We start from the raw sequence: 20518 nt of genomic DNA, 5'->3' as shown, positions 1-20518 counted from the left end.
CCTCTGTGTTTTGTTATTTTTATAAGAGAGGAGAAAAAAGATGAGAGATTTATCCTAGAGTAAGCTGAGATAATCATTAAAGTCCTCTGGCAGATAGCTTTTTTGCAGCAGATACCTATGAAGTCTCCTTCTGAGTGCGTGGAATCAGAATCATTAAGGATGGAAAAGACATCTAAAATCCCCAAATCCAACCATCAACCCATCCCCACAATGCCCACTGCCCGTGTCCCTCAGTGCCACATCTACCTTGTGTGTTTGCTGCAGCTCAGGAAGCACGAGCAGCTCAGCTTTTTCTAAATGCTTTGCAAGAATTATTAGAAGTTTAGGAAAGGGAAAGCAAAATCCTTCCCTATCAGCTGTGCTGGCCCTTAGCTTAGCCTGAAGTTAAAAATGAAATCAATCCAAAGCATATATTTAGCAATGACATGTTCGTTCTGTCCCCACGCCACTTGCTCAGATGCTGTATCACCCTTCCTTTCCCCTTTCTTTCATCCATTCAGCCTCTTTCAGTTGATCATCCCCCACTGCAATGTTTGTCTTTCAGCAGCAATTTCCAGAAAAATGGGTACTGACCGTTACTTGAGCCCAAGCAATGGAGACAAACATCACCCAAAAACTGCTTGTCGTGCAATGGCAGTGGTTGGGATAGAGCTCTACGTGGGGTGGGATGCACCTGGTGCACGCACAGCAGTGATGTGTCCCACCTGCTCCTTCCACTGCCGGGAGGGGAGGTGACATCCTTTCCCTCATTGCTTCTTAGAATCATAGAAAGGCTTAAATTGGAAGGGATCTTAAAGATCATTTAGTTCCACCCCCCCCTGCTATAGTCTGGCTGCCATCTATTAGATCAGACTGCCCCATCCAACCTGGCCTTGGCCACCTCCAGGGATGGGGCATCTGCAATAAGAAATACACTGCTGATGGCACCGGCCTGCTTAATGCAAATTTACCATCTATAATAGACACAAAGCTTGGAGCAATCAGGAAAAGAAGTCTGTTCACCTCTCCCATGTTTCCTGCCAAACACGATGAGCGCACGTTAAAGCTCATTAGGTTAAAACAGTGCTATTCTGCATTTCTCCTGTCAAACTCTAACTGGTTTTACAGGGGAAGATATACACATAGAAAGGCTGCTAAGCCACAATGGATGGAGTTTGGAAATCTTTTTATGTTATTTTATACGTCCTTTGGAAGTCTGATCTTAACCAATTGGGTGATATATGGGGTTGAGGGGGAGGGAGAAATGTTCATGCTACTCCTGAAGGGTCCTTAAGGAAATCAGGCTGTTGTTAGTAGGCTTCATTTGGTCTGCAAGAAAAAAAAAAAATCACCTTTGGAGCAGTTTTTGAGGTCTGTTGGTATACAGGAGTGATTTGAATGGTCCTTTCTTTCAGAAGTGTTTATTCTGATAATTCTTTAGTTGGTAAATTCGCGGTTTGGGATTAAACATGGCAATATATTTTTAGGAGCCTGATTAATGGCCACAGGTGGATTTAGCTGCAGTGATTAAGGTGTTTTCTCTGCCCTGCTGTCAGTTTGGGGTTATTTAGATACAGCTGAGCAAGATGGGGTTCTGCTCTGCCCCCAGCCCTGCTCTCTGCTGGGAATCACAGCTCCTCACTCTGCTCTGATCACACGTTTGTGTAGAGGTGTTTTGTTGTTTTGTTTTTTTTGTAGGTTTTTTTTTTTTTTTTTTAATATCATGGCTTGGAGGGAAAATGTGCACATAACGGTAGAATTAAAAGGAATAGAAATCTTTGCATCAGGAAAAGCAAAGCCAGTGCCTGGCTTGGGTGCCAGAGCCGTGAACCAGAGACATCCATCCCCGTTCGGCCCCATCGCTGAGCCCCCCCAGTGGGTGGGGGCGGCAGAGGAACCTCCTCACCCTCCACCCCCACCCCGCAGGTCCTAAGCGTTCTTCAAATGGCAACGGAAAGCCACGGCCCGGGCACCCACCCCCCGCATCACCTTCCTGCCGCCGTGGGAGGAAAGTTTCGGTGGGTGCTGCCCTGGGGGGAACCTCCAGGAACTGCCCAGGACCCCCTCACCCCTCCCCCCCCTTCCCTGGGAAGGGGTCACCTCCTCCCTCCCGCCCCACCGCCGCGCCCCGCGGATGATGCTCGGCACGGAGGGGTTCCCCCCCCGCCCTCCCCTCAGCCCTCGGTACTCAGCCCTTGACTTTGCCGAAGGTGCCGACCCCCAGCGTATCCCCCAGCACGTAGTGGCCGATCTTCACCCTCCCGTCGTGCTTCTGCTGCTTCTCGGCCATCTTCGCCCCCCGGCGGAGGACCACAATGCGCAGGGCCGGCACGGTACAGCACGACACGGCTCGGGTCGGAACGGCACGGCTCGGATCGGGCGTGCGCAGCGGGGAGCGGCGGGCCGGGCCGTGCAGGGTGCACGGGGGCGGGGAAGGGCACGATCCGGGGCTGGGGGTTGTTTTTAGGGATGGGGGATGGAGAGGGGGGCACCTCCACGAGAAGCACCCGCTTCAGGGTGACCGTGGCCCCTGGGTTTGGCACCTGCTTGGGAGCGACACTGCGCGCTTTCGGGGTGGAGCCTCCGAGGAAGGACGCTGCCTCTAGGGTGCACCCTGCATTGGGGTGGGGACGCTGTCCTTGGGGTGCCTCCGCCTTCTGGGGGGTGGGGTCTGTATAGGGGTGAAGAAGGTGGCAGCCTCCTGATGGTACCCCCAGCTTGGGGGGCACCTGTTCAGAGGATGCCACACCTGCCTGAGGATGAATCCATCTGCCCTGGGGGTGAGGGGTGTTCTCCTGTTGGCACACCTTCTTGGACTGATTCTTCCTTATGGCATAGCTTGGGGTTACACTCAGCTTATGGTGAAACTTTGCACGGGGTGACCCCTGAGAGGCCAGTTGCATCCAGTTGATAGGACACAGCCCCACAGCAGGGATGCTGCTTGGGCTTGGAGATGGGCAGGTGGAAGGGAGGTGGCACTGTGGGTGCCTCCTCGCTGCCCTTAGCCCTGAGCTGCAGAGATGGAGATGCTGTGTGTGGGGGTAGGCAGATGTGTGTGGTTGTTTTGGGGTGATGGTGGTGCCCACTGTTTGCAGCTGTAAGGATGTGGTGGTGCCTGAGTGTTTGCACTTGGCGAAGCAGCATCAGAAGCCCCATGGGTTCGTAGCTGTGGTAGTACAAAAAAGCAAAACAGATTCACAGGGAAGAAAACATGAATACATCAATAGTGCAGCCAGCTGAAACCATCTCCACACCCTGGCAGTGCTGTCAGCTTTTGCTTCTCATGGGCTAACAGCTCATCCTAATGATGGAATTATCCATTCCTTTGCATTCCAGCCATGGGACAGCCCACAGTCTGCTGCTGTAATGTTGTAAATTAGATAATAACACAGCTTTGTTAAGTGAGCTGATTCTTCTTGCTGTAGTTTCTGTCTCATTAGAAACGAGAAGGAAAAAAAAAGAAAAAAGAAAAAAGAAAACTTGTCCTGAAGGAAACACCTATTCAACAGTCCCAGCTCTCCCCTGTAATGAAAATTTCCCCTTTTACTTGTTAAGACAGCTGTAACCCCAAAAGAAAGGCAATCCGCACTCTAAAATAATAGAGCTGTTTGAGGAACTGGAATGGGAATATGTGTTTAAACAATAGCTGTGTGATAAAATAATGACCAGCCTGTGCAACTGTACTGCCATAAATAATAAAAAAGACAATTTAATTCAACAAACCATTAATATAAATAAAAATAGCAATCTCAGGGTAGAAACAAGAAAGTTGCTGTGATATAAAACCACGCGTGGTGCAATGAAACCATATCAGCTCCATCAGAGCAAGAGATGTGCATCAAGGCATAAGAGAAGTTACAAATAACAATATGACTGCCTTATCTAAAGTGCACTATCTCCTGGAAAGCCGATGAAAACCCAGCAGGGTCTGCAGGCAGCTGCAGGCATGTCCATCCATGCAAGCCTCTGCTGAGCAAAATCTCAGCGCCTCTCTCTGCTCTTTGCACACAGGAGCTTGTGGGGTTTGTTTGATCTCTGCTTCCAGTCTTGGCAAGCCCTGACTGCCTGAACGAGGTACCACAACAAATAGGTGAGAGCACGGATGGTGTTGTTTTGGTGGTTGAGCTCACATGTTGAACAGGAGCTGCTGGATGGTGATGAGCTGTTTTGCCTTCTTGTTTGTTTCCTAAATGTTGGTGACTAAATCTCAAGAGCAGACTGATGCTCTGTGAGCATTTAGCCTATTGGACACACAGACATTGGTAAATAGAAATACTGAGTTAATACTAATCAAGCTTGTGCTCTACAGGATATGCTTTCCGGGCTTGATGTTTCCAGGATCCCACTGCTCAGTGCAGACGTGGCACCAGGTAGGTGAGCCAAGAGCCCAGCGTGCAGCAGGAACAGAGCCCTGTGCCACAGGTGGGGGCATCTCCTTCATTTTCCTCTGACGTTAAATACATTTCTGTGAGCACATATATTTTGTGCATATATATCTGTGTTCTTACCCATCTCATCTATGCACCTGGAGTTGTGCTCGCCAGCAGGAGCGATGCTGGGGAGGGGCAATGTTGCTAGGAGATGGAGGCTCCGGTGCCTGGTGAAGTGGTGTCTTTATTTTTGGTGTCAATCACATGAAATAGCATTTGGCTGTGGAGCAGGACAGGGATCTCTTCCCTTTGCTCGGTGAATGATGCAGAAAAGAAATGTAGACTGGGCAGCTCAGCTGGAAGTGGGTCAGGATGCTGCCCTTTCTGGTTCAGGATGCCTTCTCCAGCTCAACGTGACCAAAAAAAGATGAGGAATGCCATGCGTCTATTTATACAGAAGCTCAGGTTTGGGGCCATGCCATCTAACCCTTGTAAGTGCCCTAAATCTGTGGATTTTCAGCAGGATTTGATTTCCCAGGCTGTTTGGAGGAGATAATTAATGAGATAATGCAGCAGTGGGTGAACTGTGACACGCGAAATGCTTTATTTTGAATGTTTCAGGAACTACGTGCATCAGAGGCTTTAGATTTGTAACCAAGCAATTTCCATTTGTGTTATGTAACTGATGTTATTTATCAAACCCCATGCCGTGGCCAAGAGCAGATGTTGGACTGCAGCATTGAAAATGAACTTTTCTGGAGGTTAGTTATTCATAAACAAGCCTGTGATTGGTTTGTTGTGATGTAAGCATGTTCCAAAAATGTAGTGCACATGGGCCCAAAATCTGTGATGGCTTTTTTTTTTTTTTTTTTTTTTTTTTTGGTATTAAGAGAAATCTGGATGGTATGGCAATATATGATGTTCCACTGGGGATGTGTGATGGAAACTCTATCTGAGTCAGGGAGCAATGAGTGTGATATTTCTGTCATTCCCAACAAAGCACTATCATAAAACCATTTCCCCTTGTCCTGCTATTATCTACCCTTTCAAAGAGTTGACTTCCCTCCTCTTTATAGACTCCCTTTAGATATTGAACTCTTTTAGAGAGGAAAGTTCTGAAAAGAAGCTGCTTAAACCCTTAAAAGTTGAATTCAGAAGTCAAATGAGTGATGAGATACCCCATCCCACTAGAAGTCAATAGCAATCAGTAGCTGTTATTTTTTTGTATGTGCTGTGGTGGTCTATTTGGAAGTTTGGGATCATTTTTAAGGCAGATTAATGCACGAGTCCTTCTCCTGAAGTCATGGAGTTGAGCTTTTATGCTGCATCTATGACTGCAAAGCACAATATGGATTTGGGTTGACCTCTACAGAGAGGAAATCACAGTCTCTCCCTCCCTTCCTTTACAAGTGGAAGGCAGAACTGTTCCAAATCCTGGAAGCATAGAGGGAAAGCAGTGACCGTGTGAGCTCATAGCATTTCTCAGCACCTTGCCAACTATGTTTTCTTTTAGGGCCTAATCTGCGAGAGCTGGCAGACTTTCTCTTGGCTTTGCCTAATTAAATCAGCTGGGAAAGGGCATGCTGATGAGGAGGAGCTCTCAATGTGTCCTCACCATTACTTTGCACCATTCAGTTTGCACCAGTGAGGATGTTCTCCCTGGACCGATTCAGGAAGATCTCAGGATTTGGCTACATGGTCCATCTACCCTTTTTTGACCTCACTATTAAATGTTGTCGTGGGTCCATTCCAACTTGGGATATTCCATGGTTCTATGATTCACAGCCTCACAGAATCATTCCACTACCTCCTTGCCTTTTTGTATTTTTGCTTTGTATCAGTCAGGATGGAACAATATGTTCCCCACATCCACAATGGGCAGGACAAGAATAGGGCTAAAATTAAACCACACACAGATGGTATTAAATGAAGAAATGCTTGAAACGAGGCTTGGTGAAGCATCAGAATGTTATTTGGATGGGGCTGTGGAGTGCAGATGTTCCTGCCTGGGGCAGAGGGATGCTTCGAGGTCATCGAGTGACTGCTTCACATCCCAACCCGGGCCTGATTTGGGCTCAGCCCCTCTGGGATGCCGGGCAAGCTGTTAAGGGCTACGTGCAATTAGAAACAGAGATGGAGGTGAGCTGAAAAAATCCTGATTCAAGCTTCTCACTCAGCTGCTGCCAAGTCCAAATGTTTAGGTGGCTTTTGCTTTATTTTTGTTACTTTTAAGCTCCCCAGCTGGGAATCTGCCAGAAGTCAGAAAACTGGTTTTAACCCAAACAGCCCCATTTGGGGCTGACACAGCTCAGAGCCCAAGCTTTAGGTTTCGTGGGCAATATTGGTGGTAGATGGATCATTGGACTGGATGATCTTGGTGGTCTTTTCCAACCTTAATGGTTCTAAGTGTGGGTGCTCCCCTGTGCCTCAGTGCTGGCAGCATCTTTGGCACCTCGTGGCTCCTGCAGCTTGGGTTGGAGCTTTGTTAGAGGAACTGAATTCTAATTCCCTTTTATTTCCAGTCATGGATAGGCATCCTCTTCAATTTCAAAATAAATCTAGATCATTTCTTTTTGGATGGAGCCATAAATCTTTGCACTTCAATTCCCCATCCTCACAACTCCTTCCTACTACCAGCCAATGTCTCTATGGGTATTTCAGCCTGGAAGCTCTTTGACCTGCTCTGAAACTTAAGTATTCTTGAAGGCCATGACACACAGTGGCAGGCTGCTGGCATGGTGGGTTGGCTGCTCCTCAGAGACGTTTGTCCTTGCAGTTGTCTGCACACCACAGCACATAGCACTGTTTGTGTGTGTGTTTAATACAAGTGTTGTTTCCCATAAATGCCTCTTTCTGGGCCCGGAGAATTGCTCTCACCCTCTCTCACCTCAGTGGCCAACTGAAAAAGGTCTCCTTCACTCAACTGGGGGAAAGGGGGAGGATTTATGAATTGGAGAGATGCATTCCTGATGTGGAATGGGCACACTCTGCGTTTCCAACCCCCTCTGCTCCTTAAAAGCACCATTTGTGTGGCAAATAGCCAAGGGTTTTATGAATGCAGCTCTTGCTTTCTCCAGCTGCTAGAAACCTTTCTCGAATATGAATTAAAATAAAAGCCTCACTAGACACTTTTAGCACTCATAATTCTGCTATTTCTGGTTTGTGGCGCGGAGTTCTTGCATCAGAAATCATGGTTGGAGAGGCTTGAGTGGCTTCTTTCAAATATTATTAAAAGGAAAGATGGATGACTTCAATCTACAAGGGCCTGGATGTGATTGTGTACCCAGATTTGACATTTCCCTAGTTATTATGGCAGTGAAATCCCATCTCTGCAATCTTTATATAGACTTACCCTTCAGGTACCATTCGGGGGTGTTCTTGAGGAATTGGTACGCCCCGGGTTTGGTGCTCTAATAAATCAACTAGCAGGGAGAAGACAAGATCAGGACCGCAATCCATGCATGGGAATATCTTAAGAGATTTTAGGCAAACATTTGTCATTGCATCACAGGAGCAAGAGAAAGAGGAAACCATGGTAACAGCCGTGGGTTGGTGGAGCTGGGAGTTTGCAGTTTGCAGAGGGGAGAGGGATGAGCGGTGGCAATTTGTCACCAGGCAAGCATGGGACAAGGGGATGCTCCTGGTGGGTGTGCTCACAGCACTGTGGAGGAAAGCGGTGTTTTTTGAGGGAGAAGGATTTGGAGTGCTTGTAGTTGGTGATTCTGTGCAAGGATCAGCCCTGTGTACAAGGATTTTGGGTACTTCCCTGCCAAGCAGATTTTTGCCTTGCAGGCAGCCAGCAGTGAGAGGAAAAAATCTGGGGAAATGCAAAATCTCACCCACTGGGACTGTGAAGGTGAATCATGAAAATGAGGGTGGGAATTCAGTTACATGTAGGTTGTGGGGCCATTAAGGCAGAGTGCATGCAGGTTACAGCCTCTCATATCTTCCTGGACTTATGCTCAACAAGGACAGGTGAAACAGCAACTCTGCCTTATAAATGTGTATGACATGGGAACAGGATGCCTCGATTTCTTTGCAGAAGCAGTAGAGATTATTCTGAATCCCAATCAGATCAGAAATAAGTAACATCACCTCCCAGAGACCACAGGGTATCCGAACGGCATTTGACACCTTTGCGTGCCAGCAATGCTTTTTGGTGGGGTCATCTTCTGAGATGAAAAGTTCAGTGTCTGCAGTGGTTGTGCAGAGGCTCCCACAGATGGATGCTTGGAGGTAATTACGAGGCACTCAGGCACTTTTTTTTGTCTGTGAGATGGAGGCATGTCGGAGGCTTGGGCAGCATTGTTCATGTAGGTCACCAAGCTTAACAAGGCAGCAATGAACTGCTGCACTCATTTGGGGAAAGGATGTAATTATCTAGAGGTTTTGATGGGCAATAATTGCTAAAGGCTTTGGTACGTGAACAAGTTGCCATTGTGAAAGAAGTTCTCAGCCATCGACTGCTCCACGGGAGCTCCACAGTGCCCAGCTTACACTGGTGCAGATGGACAGTGAGCTGCCTTGGGTTATCTTGCTTTCATAAACATGTAAGGCCTTTTACAGGGGCAGTAACTGTAGATCTGCTGAAGTGGGATAACATTTTGCAGTGCAGCAACACAACTGCGTGCCAAAGCCCTACAAGCAGGTTGAGGGCATGTAAGTTCTCCAAATTACAGCACTCGTAACACTTACTCCTCTTCAACCTGCATGTCTTGCTGCTGTGTATGAAGTCTTAATGAATTTAGAGCCTCACCAAAGGGGCATTACTCATATTTTACTGATCAGAAGATAAACTCCAAATAACACATAATAAAGGGTGTTTTCTCTGATTCCCAGGCTTCTGAGTTAAACTCCAGCCAATGCTTTCTTTAATAACTCAGCAACGTATTGGGAAAATAAACCTGAATCTGGCCATCCATGTTAAAAACAAACAAACCCCAAATCTCTTTTATAAGAAATAACAACCTTTTGGCTATATTTTGTGTGTCTAAGTAACCACCTCATAACACACTAATGATTGCTAGACATAAGCAGCAACACTACTGTATAGCAAAGATATTACTGTATTGCTTAGGGTTTACTGCATGTTAGTGCATCAATATAATTGTACAGTCTGTTTGGCAAGACTGCTTTTATAAGCAGGAATATAATTTTACTAATGTCTTATTTCTAGTTTGTGAATTAATGTAGTTTTCCAGCTTGTTCCAATATATGTACTGAAAGCAGTAGGTTCTTTTTTTCTATGAACTTCAGTGTATGCTGTATCAAGTACTTATGGATCAACTTCAGAAACAGGATATTATAATGATAGTGAAAATATTTTCTGACCAACTTACATGGTATAGGAGGTGATGGAGTCACCATCCCTGGAGGTTTTCAAGAAAACTGTGATGTTACATTGAGAGACATGGTTTAATGGATGGTTAGACTGGATGATCTTAGTTGGCTTTCCAGCCTTAATGATTCTTTGATTCATCCTACAGTAGCAATTTTGTGCCATTCTAGTACATTGTGTAATGAACATTACTTTCACAGCTGGCCTCCCCATCAGTTTTTCCCCCTGGTGCCTAGAGATTAGAACTCCTAATCTGTTTTTATCATTTCTGAGGATCAACCCCCCTGTGTTTTGTTGCGAAGCACTTCCAGTCTGAGTGTACCCTCTCAAATGTGAGCCTTGGGGCTGGATGGCCGTGGGAGCCATACTTGCATCCTTCCAGAAATCTTTGAAGACCTGTTCCAAGATGATAACATTAGTTTTTCTCAAGCAACTTGAGTAGAAATCAAAATATCTTGGCTAAGTTTGCTAGGTCAAGAGGAAAGATCTGGGATAAGCAGATGGAGGTGGAATCTCATGATTTTCCCAATTACACCACTGTGTATCGCTGCGACCCAGCGACGGCGCTGGCAAAGCTGCACCAGCAACAAAATGGGGTCTCATATATCTCTGGTTGTCATAGCTGGGCTGCGATGGAGTGTCTGAGAAGTGGAAAACAGCAGCTGAATTTGGGTCTTGTGGAAACGGAGCCCCACTACATTGTGAGACCATCTGAGCTGCACATGTTCAGCGAAGGCACTTCCATTTGGCTGTTATCTCAGAATGGGGGAAATGTGGAAGATAAATCTGAAGGTTTTTCCAGACAAAGGGAACTTATCGAGTAATATTGAAACAGCCGGCTCGGAGCCAAGCTAGGATTTGGCCCTTATTTTGAGCTGAGTAGATAGAAACTGTGGCCAAGGATCAGCTGGAAAACCACTTAACCTCTCTTGAGATTGAACAGCAGCTTTTGCTGAGAAAGTCCGGTTTGAAATACAAGCATGAGAGAAATGGAGAGCAATGATTTGTACGATGATTGACAGCATGTCATGTGGGACAACCTACAAGCACACCTCCTGAAGGTTGTGCCATGTATGAGCATGCACTATGAGCAGCTAGAAAATATAAGAGGTTAAGAGGAAAAAATGCAGTTTCTGATCTTTTTCACCTCTTTTACTGTACCTTTCCTTTACCCTGCATGTCTCAAATCCTGCTTCAGGCCCAAGGTTTGCTAGGGCCAGTGAAGGCAGAGGGATTATTTCAATAGAATTCATGCATCCTAATGCTAAGGACTTTTTTATTTATTGAGTTTCTCAGTGGTGCATTGCAGTTCTCTGTCCTCCAGTTCATGCTCTCTTATCCTTCATTTGACCATATATTTTATCAGCCTTTATTCTTCAGAAATGCTTGTAGGGCCATCAGGCTTTCCCGTGTTCTTGTGTGTAAAGGCATGGGAAGCAGACAGTTCCATTGCTGAGCTAGGATGTTTTTGTTGGATATTTCACTATATGTCTACAATGATTTCTGAATTAATTAAGAAGCAGTATTCATTTCAATTGTATTCTCCCTGTGTGATGGATGCTGCTTTTCCTCCTTTTTAAGTTGACCTGAGCTAAGATAGGATCAGAGTGTCGTCGTCTAATGGCTACTTTAGCAATTTAGGGCATCTTGTAGCTATTGTAAAAATGATTCCCCTCAGGTGGCTTAAATGAGCTGGTTTTCTGTACTGTGCCTAAGGGGAAGAAATAAAAAATAGATCCATATCATGTTTAGCTGTGCAGCATGACTAGGGATGGCTAGATTTTTGTACTGAATTGCATATGTATCTTTCTTGTCTCGCGGAATAGCTATGGTATCCATGTAGGCTTTGGATTTCTCTCTTTGGTCAGCAGTAGCCAGCACCTTAAATAGGGTCATGATGAAGGATGCTCTTCGATCTCCATGTAAAGTACATTTTCAGCCAGGCCCCTCAAATCCCATTCTACTCCAGCTGTGATGCAGAGGTCTTTGGTCTGCCTTTAACAGAGCACTATCTGTTAGATCAGCTTTCCAAAATAAAACCCTACTGAAACAGAACACACTGCAAAGACCATTTTCAATGGCAAAAGTGAGACTCATCACTTACACATGACTGGAAGACATTAGAGTATTAAAAATCTGCAAACTTATACTTAGGATTCCTTGATGCTTCCCAGTTATTTCTAACTGATGTATCATCTGATGTACATCTCTCTCCATGAAGTGCAGAGTACCTGAAAGAGTAGAGCTCCTACAGTCTTCATTCATGCAGTGTTTTACCAACTTTTGGAGTTGAGAACTCTAAATTTTGAGTCAATAGTTTGAGATAAGGACTAAAGAAAACTTAAGGATCTTTCACAAAGAAATTGGAGCTGCAAACCTCTGGCAGGTTGTCTTTTCTATCCTGTATGGAATGCGCACACTTTTTGAAACAGCACTTGTCTTTGCCTAGCACCAAACAGTGGGATTTTGAGCCATGGCTTGGGATCCCTAAGCACTATGCACAGCAGTTGGTTAATAAGGGCACCGACATTGTTTTCTGACATGTAATGCTACTATTACTTCAAATATTTTGCTAATATTCTTTAATCTCTCCTTGTGATTGTCCCCTTCTGCATTTTCAGTTATCAACGTTTCTAAATGAAGGAATGTTGAAGCATGGAAGATTAGATAAGGAAACATTTAACATCAAGAAACTCTTTGCTCAGGGGGAGGGCTTTGAACAGGACTGTTGTATTGATTTGTTACACCAGAGCCTGTGTTTTATCAGCAACACATAAATCAAATGGCACCGTGCACAACAATGTACATACAGTTTTTAATAGAGAAAGGGAACCCGTTCTCTGAAGTGCTTCTGCTTGCTGTCTGACACGAGAGAATGAAGAGTGAGTCTTTTTTTTTTTTTTTTTTTTGTAAATGGAGAATGATGGAGTAGGTCTATGAGAAAAAAGACTGAGCTCATTTCAAATCCAAGGGAAGCTGCTCTGCTCCTGTCTCCCAATGATTCATGAGCTGTCATGCATTACAGATGGATTCAGCCCGCTCTGACAAAACCCATGACCTGAGCACTTCTAAAAACCATGGCACCCCAGGCAGGGTCGTGCATGCAGGACCGGGAGAGAAAGCAGGAATGTGGCTCAGAGAAGGGACAGCCTATTAAGCTGCTGTGTAGCAGTGGCAGCAAAGTGTCTCAGAAGGAAACAAAAGGACTGTGAGCTGCGATGCTCCTTCCTGTTTCTGAGATTTCATTTTATCCTAAAACAACACCTCATCGATTTAAGCCAAGCTTTACTATGACAGGTCAAAACCAACATAAAACCATAGTACCTTTTCGTATAGGTTTATCTTATGTTAAACTCTGTTACTCGTCCCAGGTGGAGGATGCCTCGTTGCTTGTGTGTTGGATGACACTGGGCAATGTCTGCCAGCATCTCCAGCTGTGCAGAAGCTCTGTTTTCCCCCCACCTTATATCCAGACACGCATTTTGGGCCCCCCGTATCTCTTCTCTCTCCTGCAGAATAGTGTTGAAGCAGGGGAGGCAAGGGTGTAAATGGGACTACTTGTAGTGTGCAAGAAACCAAGCAGAGTGTAAATGAGATACCTATTGAAGCTTCAAGCTTGGCATTGCTCAGGGAGCCCAACACAAACCTTCCTCCTCCATGGGGAGGATGTGCAGCCTCCTGCCCTGCATCCTTATGGCTTGGTTTGCCCTCCAGCCCCCAATCTGGGGTCATTGCAGTTATTTCACAGGCAGCACCATCCAGCGGGGCTTAAATACACAGCAAGGATGAGCCTTGCCTGCTAAGATCATCTCTTCCCCCATTAAAGTAAATTAAATTTGAATGGGTAGGAAGGAGAGCAAAATATGGCACAGTGCCCAGGCAAATTCAGCTCGCTCTGTGCCGTAATGCTGTTCTGCAGCTACCAAACTAGACCTGACTTGCATCCTGCCTGAGTCTGGTGAGCAGACATGCCCTAAAGGTATGTCTACGCTGTAGGACAGAGTTGAGACCTGGACTTGGCGAGGCAAACCTGAGCTCTTGGCCAGCAGGGGTGTGATGTGAGATGTGTGTCCTTGGCTCTGGGATGGGATGAGGAGGAGGAACAGAGAGGTATCCAACCTCAGAAAGTCTTGTGATGCATTTGAGGATTGAGGTTGGATGGTAGAAGGGCATTTTGGGCTGGCACATGCTGTGCTCATTGATGGGATGCTCGTCCCATGGAGATCGTGCAGGAGGTCTTGGCCAGGTTCATTTGTGTGAGGGCATGTAACTAGAAAATTATAAAAATAGCAGGAACAAGTAGAACTTGCTTCTAGTGAAAAAAAATGAAAGACATTGCAATACATACTAAATTCCTTTCTTTTTCTTTCTTTCTTCATTCCTTGTCTTCTGGTTGCAAGTCATTTTTCTGCTTCTCAAGTACCAGGCTCTTCTGTGCTTGCTTTGTGGCAGGGGGGTTGGAGATTCATGATCCTTCAGGTCCCTTCCAACCCTGTGATTCTGTGATTCTGTTCTGTGATTCTGTCTCTAATCTACCACCTCTCATAATACATGAGGGAAGTACTTCTACAACCTGAATGATTCCATGATTCTATTTAGTGATGGGACAAAGGTAAGTCAAGTTGGTGGCTGGACTTGATGACCTCAAAGTTGTTTTCCAACCTAAATGATCCCATGATTTCCACTCTGCCGTCCCGCAGGGTTTTTTTTTTTCTCTGAGCTGAGCAGCAGGCCACGGGACAGGGAATGATGGCAAGGAAATGGAGAGTGAAGGCACTGTGCCCATGTCAAGGTATGAGGATGCCCCAGTGGTTGTGTTTGCTCACAGCCTGTTTTTCCACTGAATGCTGCCAGCCTCCAGGCTGCTTGAACACCAGATGCTGCTTGCGTTGCTGTCTTTTCATCTGCCATCCCTTGGTGTCCCCTGAGGTGTGCAGGCTGGGGATAGCTGCAGGTGACTGGAAATGCTGCTGGAAAACAACCCCTTGTGAGGGAATTAACTCTTGCTTTTATTTATTTTTCTGGTGTGAATACAGCTCTGAGGATGCAGGAGAGCTTTGCTGATGTTCCTTCAGAGTTTTGAAATAGTTTTCTTCCCCAAAGGTATGTACCTGGAAGAAATAGCTGCTCCCAAGCACCAGGTAATGCTGAATTACTACAGACTCCTGTTTGTTTGCCTGTTCCTTTTACCTACAATTATGTCGAAATTGCCATCGTGTAAGCAGCAGGCTGTATGAATAGCTTTATTATTTATTATTGTTAGACCTAGATGTGTGTTTTTCTTTAGATCGTATCTGCACAAGAAGGCAGAGTAATAACAGTCTTTTGGCTGCCAGAGCACTAGCCAGCTTTAATTTCTAAAGACCATGAAGCTTCTGAAGCACGGTGCTGTTTATTGCTTTCTTTGTCCAATCAGTCACAGTGGAGATGGCTCTGCTTTTTCCAGCTGAGTTCTTGTGAGGGTGGGTAGACATATTGTGCTTGTGCTCCTTGGCTGGCATCAGCAAAAAGTCTCTTGTTACAGCCCCAGTGCCAGGCTATTTTAAGCTGCAGGATTCCCCTTTTATGGAATTATTTTTCATGTGAGTTTAACTCCGGTGCTCATCGGCACTCTTTTCTGTTTCGTTCATATGAGACACGAAAGCCAATTTGGGATAGCCAGATGATAGCTATCTGAATGTTGGAAACATGACCAGAAATGGATCAAGAAGGGGGAAGAAGAGATCATGCCTTCTTTCCAAGGTCCTCTATCACGAGCTGAGGGGATCGGCTTCTTTCACTGCTGCATCTCAGTATTTCGAAACAATCCCAGGGTTTTGAAAGAGAAGGGTTTTGACATTTACTGTTTGGTGTTGGCAGGGCTGGATAAGGGAGATAAAGTGGCCTGTGACAGAGCACCAAGCTATCTGTGATCTGTTGTGCAACGACCGTCAGCGAATCTGCGTCTTCGTGTGTTTAAAGTGTATTTCCTGACATTTACTAGCAATTTTAAAGGGATTTACTCTTTGCTGTTTCATAATCTCTGGTTCAGAGTAAATTTGCAGATTTCGAAGATCAGAAGAGACTATTAATGCCATAGTCTGGGTCTCTGGATAGCTCATCCACCTAACTTCATCCCCTTCTGCACTGAGCCCAATATTTTGTGTTTAGCTATCTTTCAGAAAGGCATTCAGGCATGATATGAAAGCAGAAAGATCAACCACTAACCCAACAGTTTGTTCCAACATGCGATCATTATCACTATTTAAAATAAAATGGGTAATTTACTCTTCATTTTTCTTTGTGTGCCTTTGGCTAGAAGACTTATGCCTGAACATCCATATAAAAGCAAATATTTCCTTAGCTCTTCCAAAAAAAAAAAAAAAAAGCAAAAGATAGAGTAGATATATATTGCAGTGAATCTGCATGGCTTTACAGAGAAAACAGAGCAGCATCCTTTAGTGGTTTGATGCTGTGGTCTGCAGGCAGCCTGCATGCCTTTGTACAGTCATTTGGGCTGCATTAAGGTCCATACCATAGCTTGAACATAATTTCTTCCAGTGCTGTTTCCTCTTTGTATGCATTTCCTCTTACCAGGCTGCCCAAGGAGGTGGTGGACTCACCATTTCTGGAGATGTCCAAGAACTGTGGGGATGTGGCACTGAGGGACATGGTTAATGGGCATGGAGGGTGGGTTGGGCTTGGGGATCTCAGAGGTCTTATCCAACCTGAATGGTTCTGTAATTCTGTGATTCAGCCTTTTGAAAACCAGTGTCCAAAGTAAATTAAAGTGATAGAGAAAAGTGAAGCAAGAGGGAAAGGTTGTACACTTAGGGGGGAAAAAAAAAGGGCATTTAACCGTGTTCATGGAAATGTGTGAAAAATGGAAGCAAGCCTGGCTTGACCATTGGCTGCTTAGAGATATATTGCAAGATAATTTGGGAAGATGTTGTAGACAGAGAGTGTGGACCAAATGGTTCACCTTGAATGAGTAATGTGAGTGCTGTCATTTTGTAATGTGATGCAAACCCAAAGTGTGGATGCCACCACTCCCAGTTTTTGGCTCTTATCGTTGTATCAAACAACCTCAGTGAAAGTATGCAGAAAACAAACAGGGGAGAAAATCCTTTTCAGAGGTATAAAACAATCTTCTATTGTAAGGAGTTTGATCATTACTGGCGAGGCTTTCAAAGAAAACAGCACTGAGATCCTCTTGATGAATAGGAACATTAATATATTAGGTATGTATTATGTAAATCCATACTTCAGTGGAGTGTTAGATAAGATAAATGGGAGCAAAGAGCAGGCTTTGAAGGTTGCTGGTTTTGTGTGCACTGTGCCCATCCAAGGCTCGGCACGAGGCTTGCAGCCCAGGGGGAGGGGGCTTCCTAACAATGAACAATTATTGAATGAATTATCGTGACAGAGACTGGCAAGCAGATAAGCCCAGGGATCTGTGCATTGTATCCAAATATCTGGCCTGGCCTTCGCAAGTCATGTGGGGCAGCAGTGAGAGGGACTGCAGTGGAAGCTCTGCCCACCGTGTCTCCATCTTCACGATACACAGCCCTACAACGTAGGACTGCTGCGGGAACTGATGAACCCCACCATTGCTCTGTGCGTGTGTTCTGCTTCAGATGGACAGGAGCTTAACAGTTCAGACTGCCCAGAGAGGCTGTGGATGCTCCATCCCTGGAGCTGTTGAAGGCCAAGTTGGATGGGACCCTGGGCAACCTGGTCTGGTACCAGATCTGGAGGTTGATGGCCCTGCCTGTGGCAGGAGGGTTGGAACTTGACAATCTTCAGGGTTCATTCCAACCCAAGCCATTCTATGATTCTATGATTCAACACCTTCTGCTGAAAGCTATCGTAGGGACCAAAAATTGGTTTGGTCTAGACATGGAAAAAACAATACATACCTTTTATTTTCTTCTCCTTTCAGATGGATGCTGCGCACTTTCAAGTGGGTTATTTAGAAGGTTTGTGACCAGAAATCAAACCAGGCTGAAAAAAAATGTAGATCTACCTGTTTACATCATAAACCACAAACGCATTTGCATCCTGCAACAAACACCTGGGCCACATCCAGTGGAGACATTCCCAGTGTGTTAACTACTGCCAGGTAACTGGTAAACAGTTCGGGGCTGCAGTCTGGAGTGGAGACCTTTCCTCTGAGGCTGCTGCTTATAACGGGGCTTTCATTGAGATCCTGACCCCGAAGCGTCATTAAAACATGGCACATTCTTGACTTTCAAACAAACTGCTGGGAGGTGGCCAGCATGGAGCACAGAGCTGGGTTTTAGAGGGGCTGGAGCTGCACAGTGATGTGCCACCCCTTTCATTAGCTGTTGCTGACTGTGAAAATGCCTTCCCGGATAGGAATTGCACATAAAGGTGAATTATACAGGCAGCTCTCTAAGGCTCTGCTAGTAAACACATGAAAGGAACAGAGGAAATATGTGAAAATGCTGTTACAGTGAACTCCCTTTTAATGCCACCAGCTGGGGGGGAGTGAGTATTATTCAGGACTGAGGTCTTCTCGTAATTAACGCGTGTATTTCGGAATTAAGTGCTGCTTTGATTTCGCCGCACAGGATGGCTCGGGTTGATCCGTGAACACGGCTATGGGTGCTACGGGATGGCCGTGCTGATGTCTATAGGGCAGATGCCGTCGGAGGGCAGCAGATGGTGCTGTTCGTCTCCTTTTTGAGGACGAGGAACCCGCAGCCTCCGAGAGATGCTGGTCCAGGGGCTCCGCATCCCAAATCGGGTTCCTGTGGTCTTTGCCACACCTTCGAGTGAAGTAACCCGGCGTCCTTTCCTCCACTTTGTGCATTTTGGATGAGTTTTTCCAGGCTTTTTTTTTTTTTTTTTCTTTTTTTTTTCCTTCTAACCGTGTCTTTTGTATTTCTTTCTTTGAACAGCGCTGGAATCCTGTAACCACAGCACATCAAGATGATGGGAGCTCAATTAAATTAAGGAGAAACACCAAGATTGTGAAACTTGGCGGTAGGACAAGAGCTGGTTGCAACACGGGTTGGACTTTAGGTTTGTTGGCAAATCAAATGCATCTGACACTGGTGATTGGGATGCCAGGAACAGTTCCCTGACCGCTGATCTACCCTGTGGGTCAGCAGGGCACGTTCTTGAGGGCTGACCCTCCTGGCCTGCACAAATCTGCATGTCCAGTTTCCCGAACGGCAGAAAATTCTACATTAAGATGACATTTGTCAGCTAATTTTTTTAAATAAATTAACTGGGTACTTATGAGGCTTAGACTTGCAGTATCGTAGAATCGTTAAGGTTGGAAAAGACCACTGAGACCAGCAAGTTCAACTGCCAACCCATCCCCACCGTGCCCACCAACTACATCCCTCTGTGCCACAATCTGTCTTCTCAGTGGCACCAGGGAGGGCAGTATTAGGCTCCTTTTGGATCCCACTTGTATCTATCTAGCTCCCTTACTGCAGGGACAGACCCAAGCCCAACCTTGGCAAACATTTCCTACCAGGGCAGCCACCATTGTGCAGGTTGGATGAGGAGTTGCACCAGTGGGTGCAAGGAAACCCTAAAACCCTCAGAGGCCAGGGCTCGCAATGCCCCACATCCCTCCTTGCTGCTCAGCCCCTCTGCTGATGTTCTGCAGGAGAGCAGCAGCTGATGGTGCTAAAAATACCTCTGGGCAGGGTAGCAGTGCTTCAGCTCTGGGCTTCCCAGAAGAGTGCTGGTATTTCAACCTTGTGACTCCAGCTCGGGCCACCTGATGGGCAGCACGCAACTTTGCTCTGATTTCCCCATTTGGTAGGGAACAATCTCAGTAACGGGTGGATAAGTCAGCAAACAGCATAGTTTGCTTTCTTATTTTAGGTCTCCCATAGACATAGACATGAATGACTCTGAAATACAGGCAGCACCTGGTCCTTCCCCGCTGTCACATTGTCGCTTTGATGGAAAAGCAAAGCAGATTCCTATATAAAACCCCTCTGTAGGTCTGAGGAGGCAGCAGTAAAGAACCATACGGGTGCCAAACATCCAACCACTCTGCAACCTCACTTTGCCCATTGCACCTGGGGCAAAACGAGAGGAATTCCCCAAATCTGCAAGCACTCCCCCCCAAAATACCCCAGACACCAGCTGAGAGCACCAGCTGTCACTGGAGTGCTCTGTTCCCAAACCAGATCCTGCTGGCACATCCCTCTGAGACATTCTACAGAAGAAAAAGTAAAACCAGGAACTTTTTGACTTCTTTTTTTTTTGCAGAAGTGTGACCTTTTGACCTGAATCACGATGAGTGGTTATGAGGAAGAGCTGCTCTCACTTCTAAATTATTGCCATGCAATGAGCAGATTTCCATGGGGTGGCTGAAGTCGTGTCCTGAGATACGAGGGATACAAGCATCCCATTCCTGCTCTACTTTGTACTACAAGACTGGTCTTAGAGGAGCTTATTCTCTTAAAATGTCCTGACTGGCTGAATAAAACACAATTTCTGTTTTAATATTGTTGGGTTGTGAAACATTGCAATAGAGGCACAAATGTGGGCAAGAACGAGTTTTACTGCAGACGTTTTATCTTCTGATAGATTGTCCCAGTCCTGCATTCCTCATTCCCTGGGCGTTTGGTCCAGCTCAGATTGGAAGACGGTGAAGATCTTGGGAGATCTCCAACAACGTGGGGCAAAATTCACTGATAACAGAAATGCAATGGCTTTGGTTGATCTGTATAAAGAAAAAAAAAATAACAGTCCGTCGTGAGAATGCAGAGTTAGATTGAGAAGAAAAGCTGAGCCCTAAAAGGGAGGCTGGTGCGTGGTGTATTCAATAATTGCATTATGAATAAACAATTAAGTATTA

The 20518-nt window shown here is 45.7% G+C and overlaps 1 protein-coding gene and 1 long non-coding RNA gene across 8 annotated transcripts in view; one reads left to right on the top strand and one right to left on the bottom strand.

Annotated features, from left to right (window-relative positions):
• The window catches only part of PRKAA2 (protein kinase AMP-activated catalytic subunit alpha 2), a 17960-nt gene extending 15658 nt beyond the window's left edge, over window positions 1-2302 (bottom strand). The window contains 1 exon segment of the mRNA NM_001303204.1: window positions 2173-2302. Within this exon segment, the coding sequence (NP_001290133.1) occupies window positions 2173-2269 (97 nt within the window). The 5' untranslated portion in view covers window positions 2270-2302.
• Window positions 1893-20518, top strand: LOC104912434 (uncharacterized). 7 transcript variants are annotated; one of them, XR_014885280.1, is made up of 9 exons: window positions 1893-1997; window positions 2190-2312; window positions 3991-4069; window positions 4289-4349; window positions 4971-5110; window positions 5863-14616; window positions 14724-14790; window positions 17609-18714; window positions 19927-20518. It is a non-coding gene; the product is annotated as an uncharacterized LOC104912434 (long non-coding RNA). The 7 variants fall into 7 exon arrangements; XR_014885279.1 differs by lacking the exon at window positions 5863-14616; XR_014885282.1 differs by lacking the exons at window positions 4971-5110; window positions 5863-14616.

The sequence above is a fragment of the Meleagris gallopavo genome, chromosome 10, assembly GCF_905368555.1.
Source record: "Meleagris gallopavo chromosome 10, MGAL_WU_HG_1.1, whole genome shotgun sequence".
NCBI classification, from domain to species: domain Eukaryota; kingdom Metazoa; phylum Chordata; class Aves; order Galliformes; family Phasianidae; genus Meleagris; species Meleagris gallopavo.
Note: the sequence above shows the minus strand (reverse complement) of the source record. Positions and strands in the feature narration are given on the sequence as shown.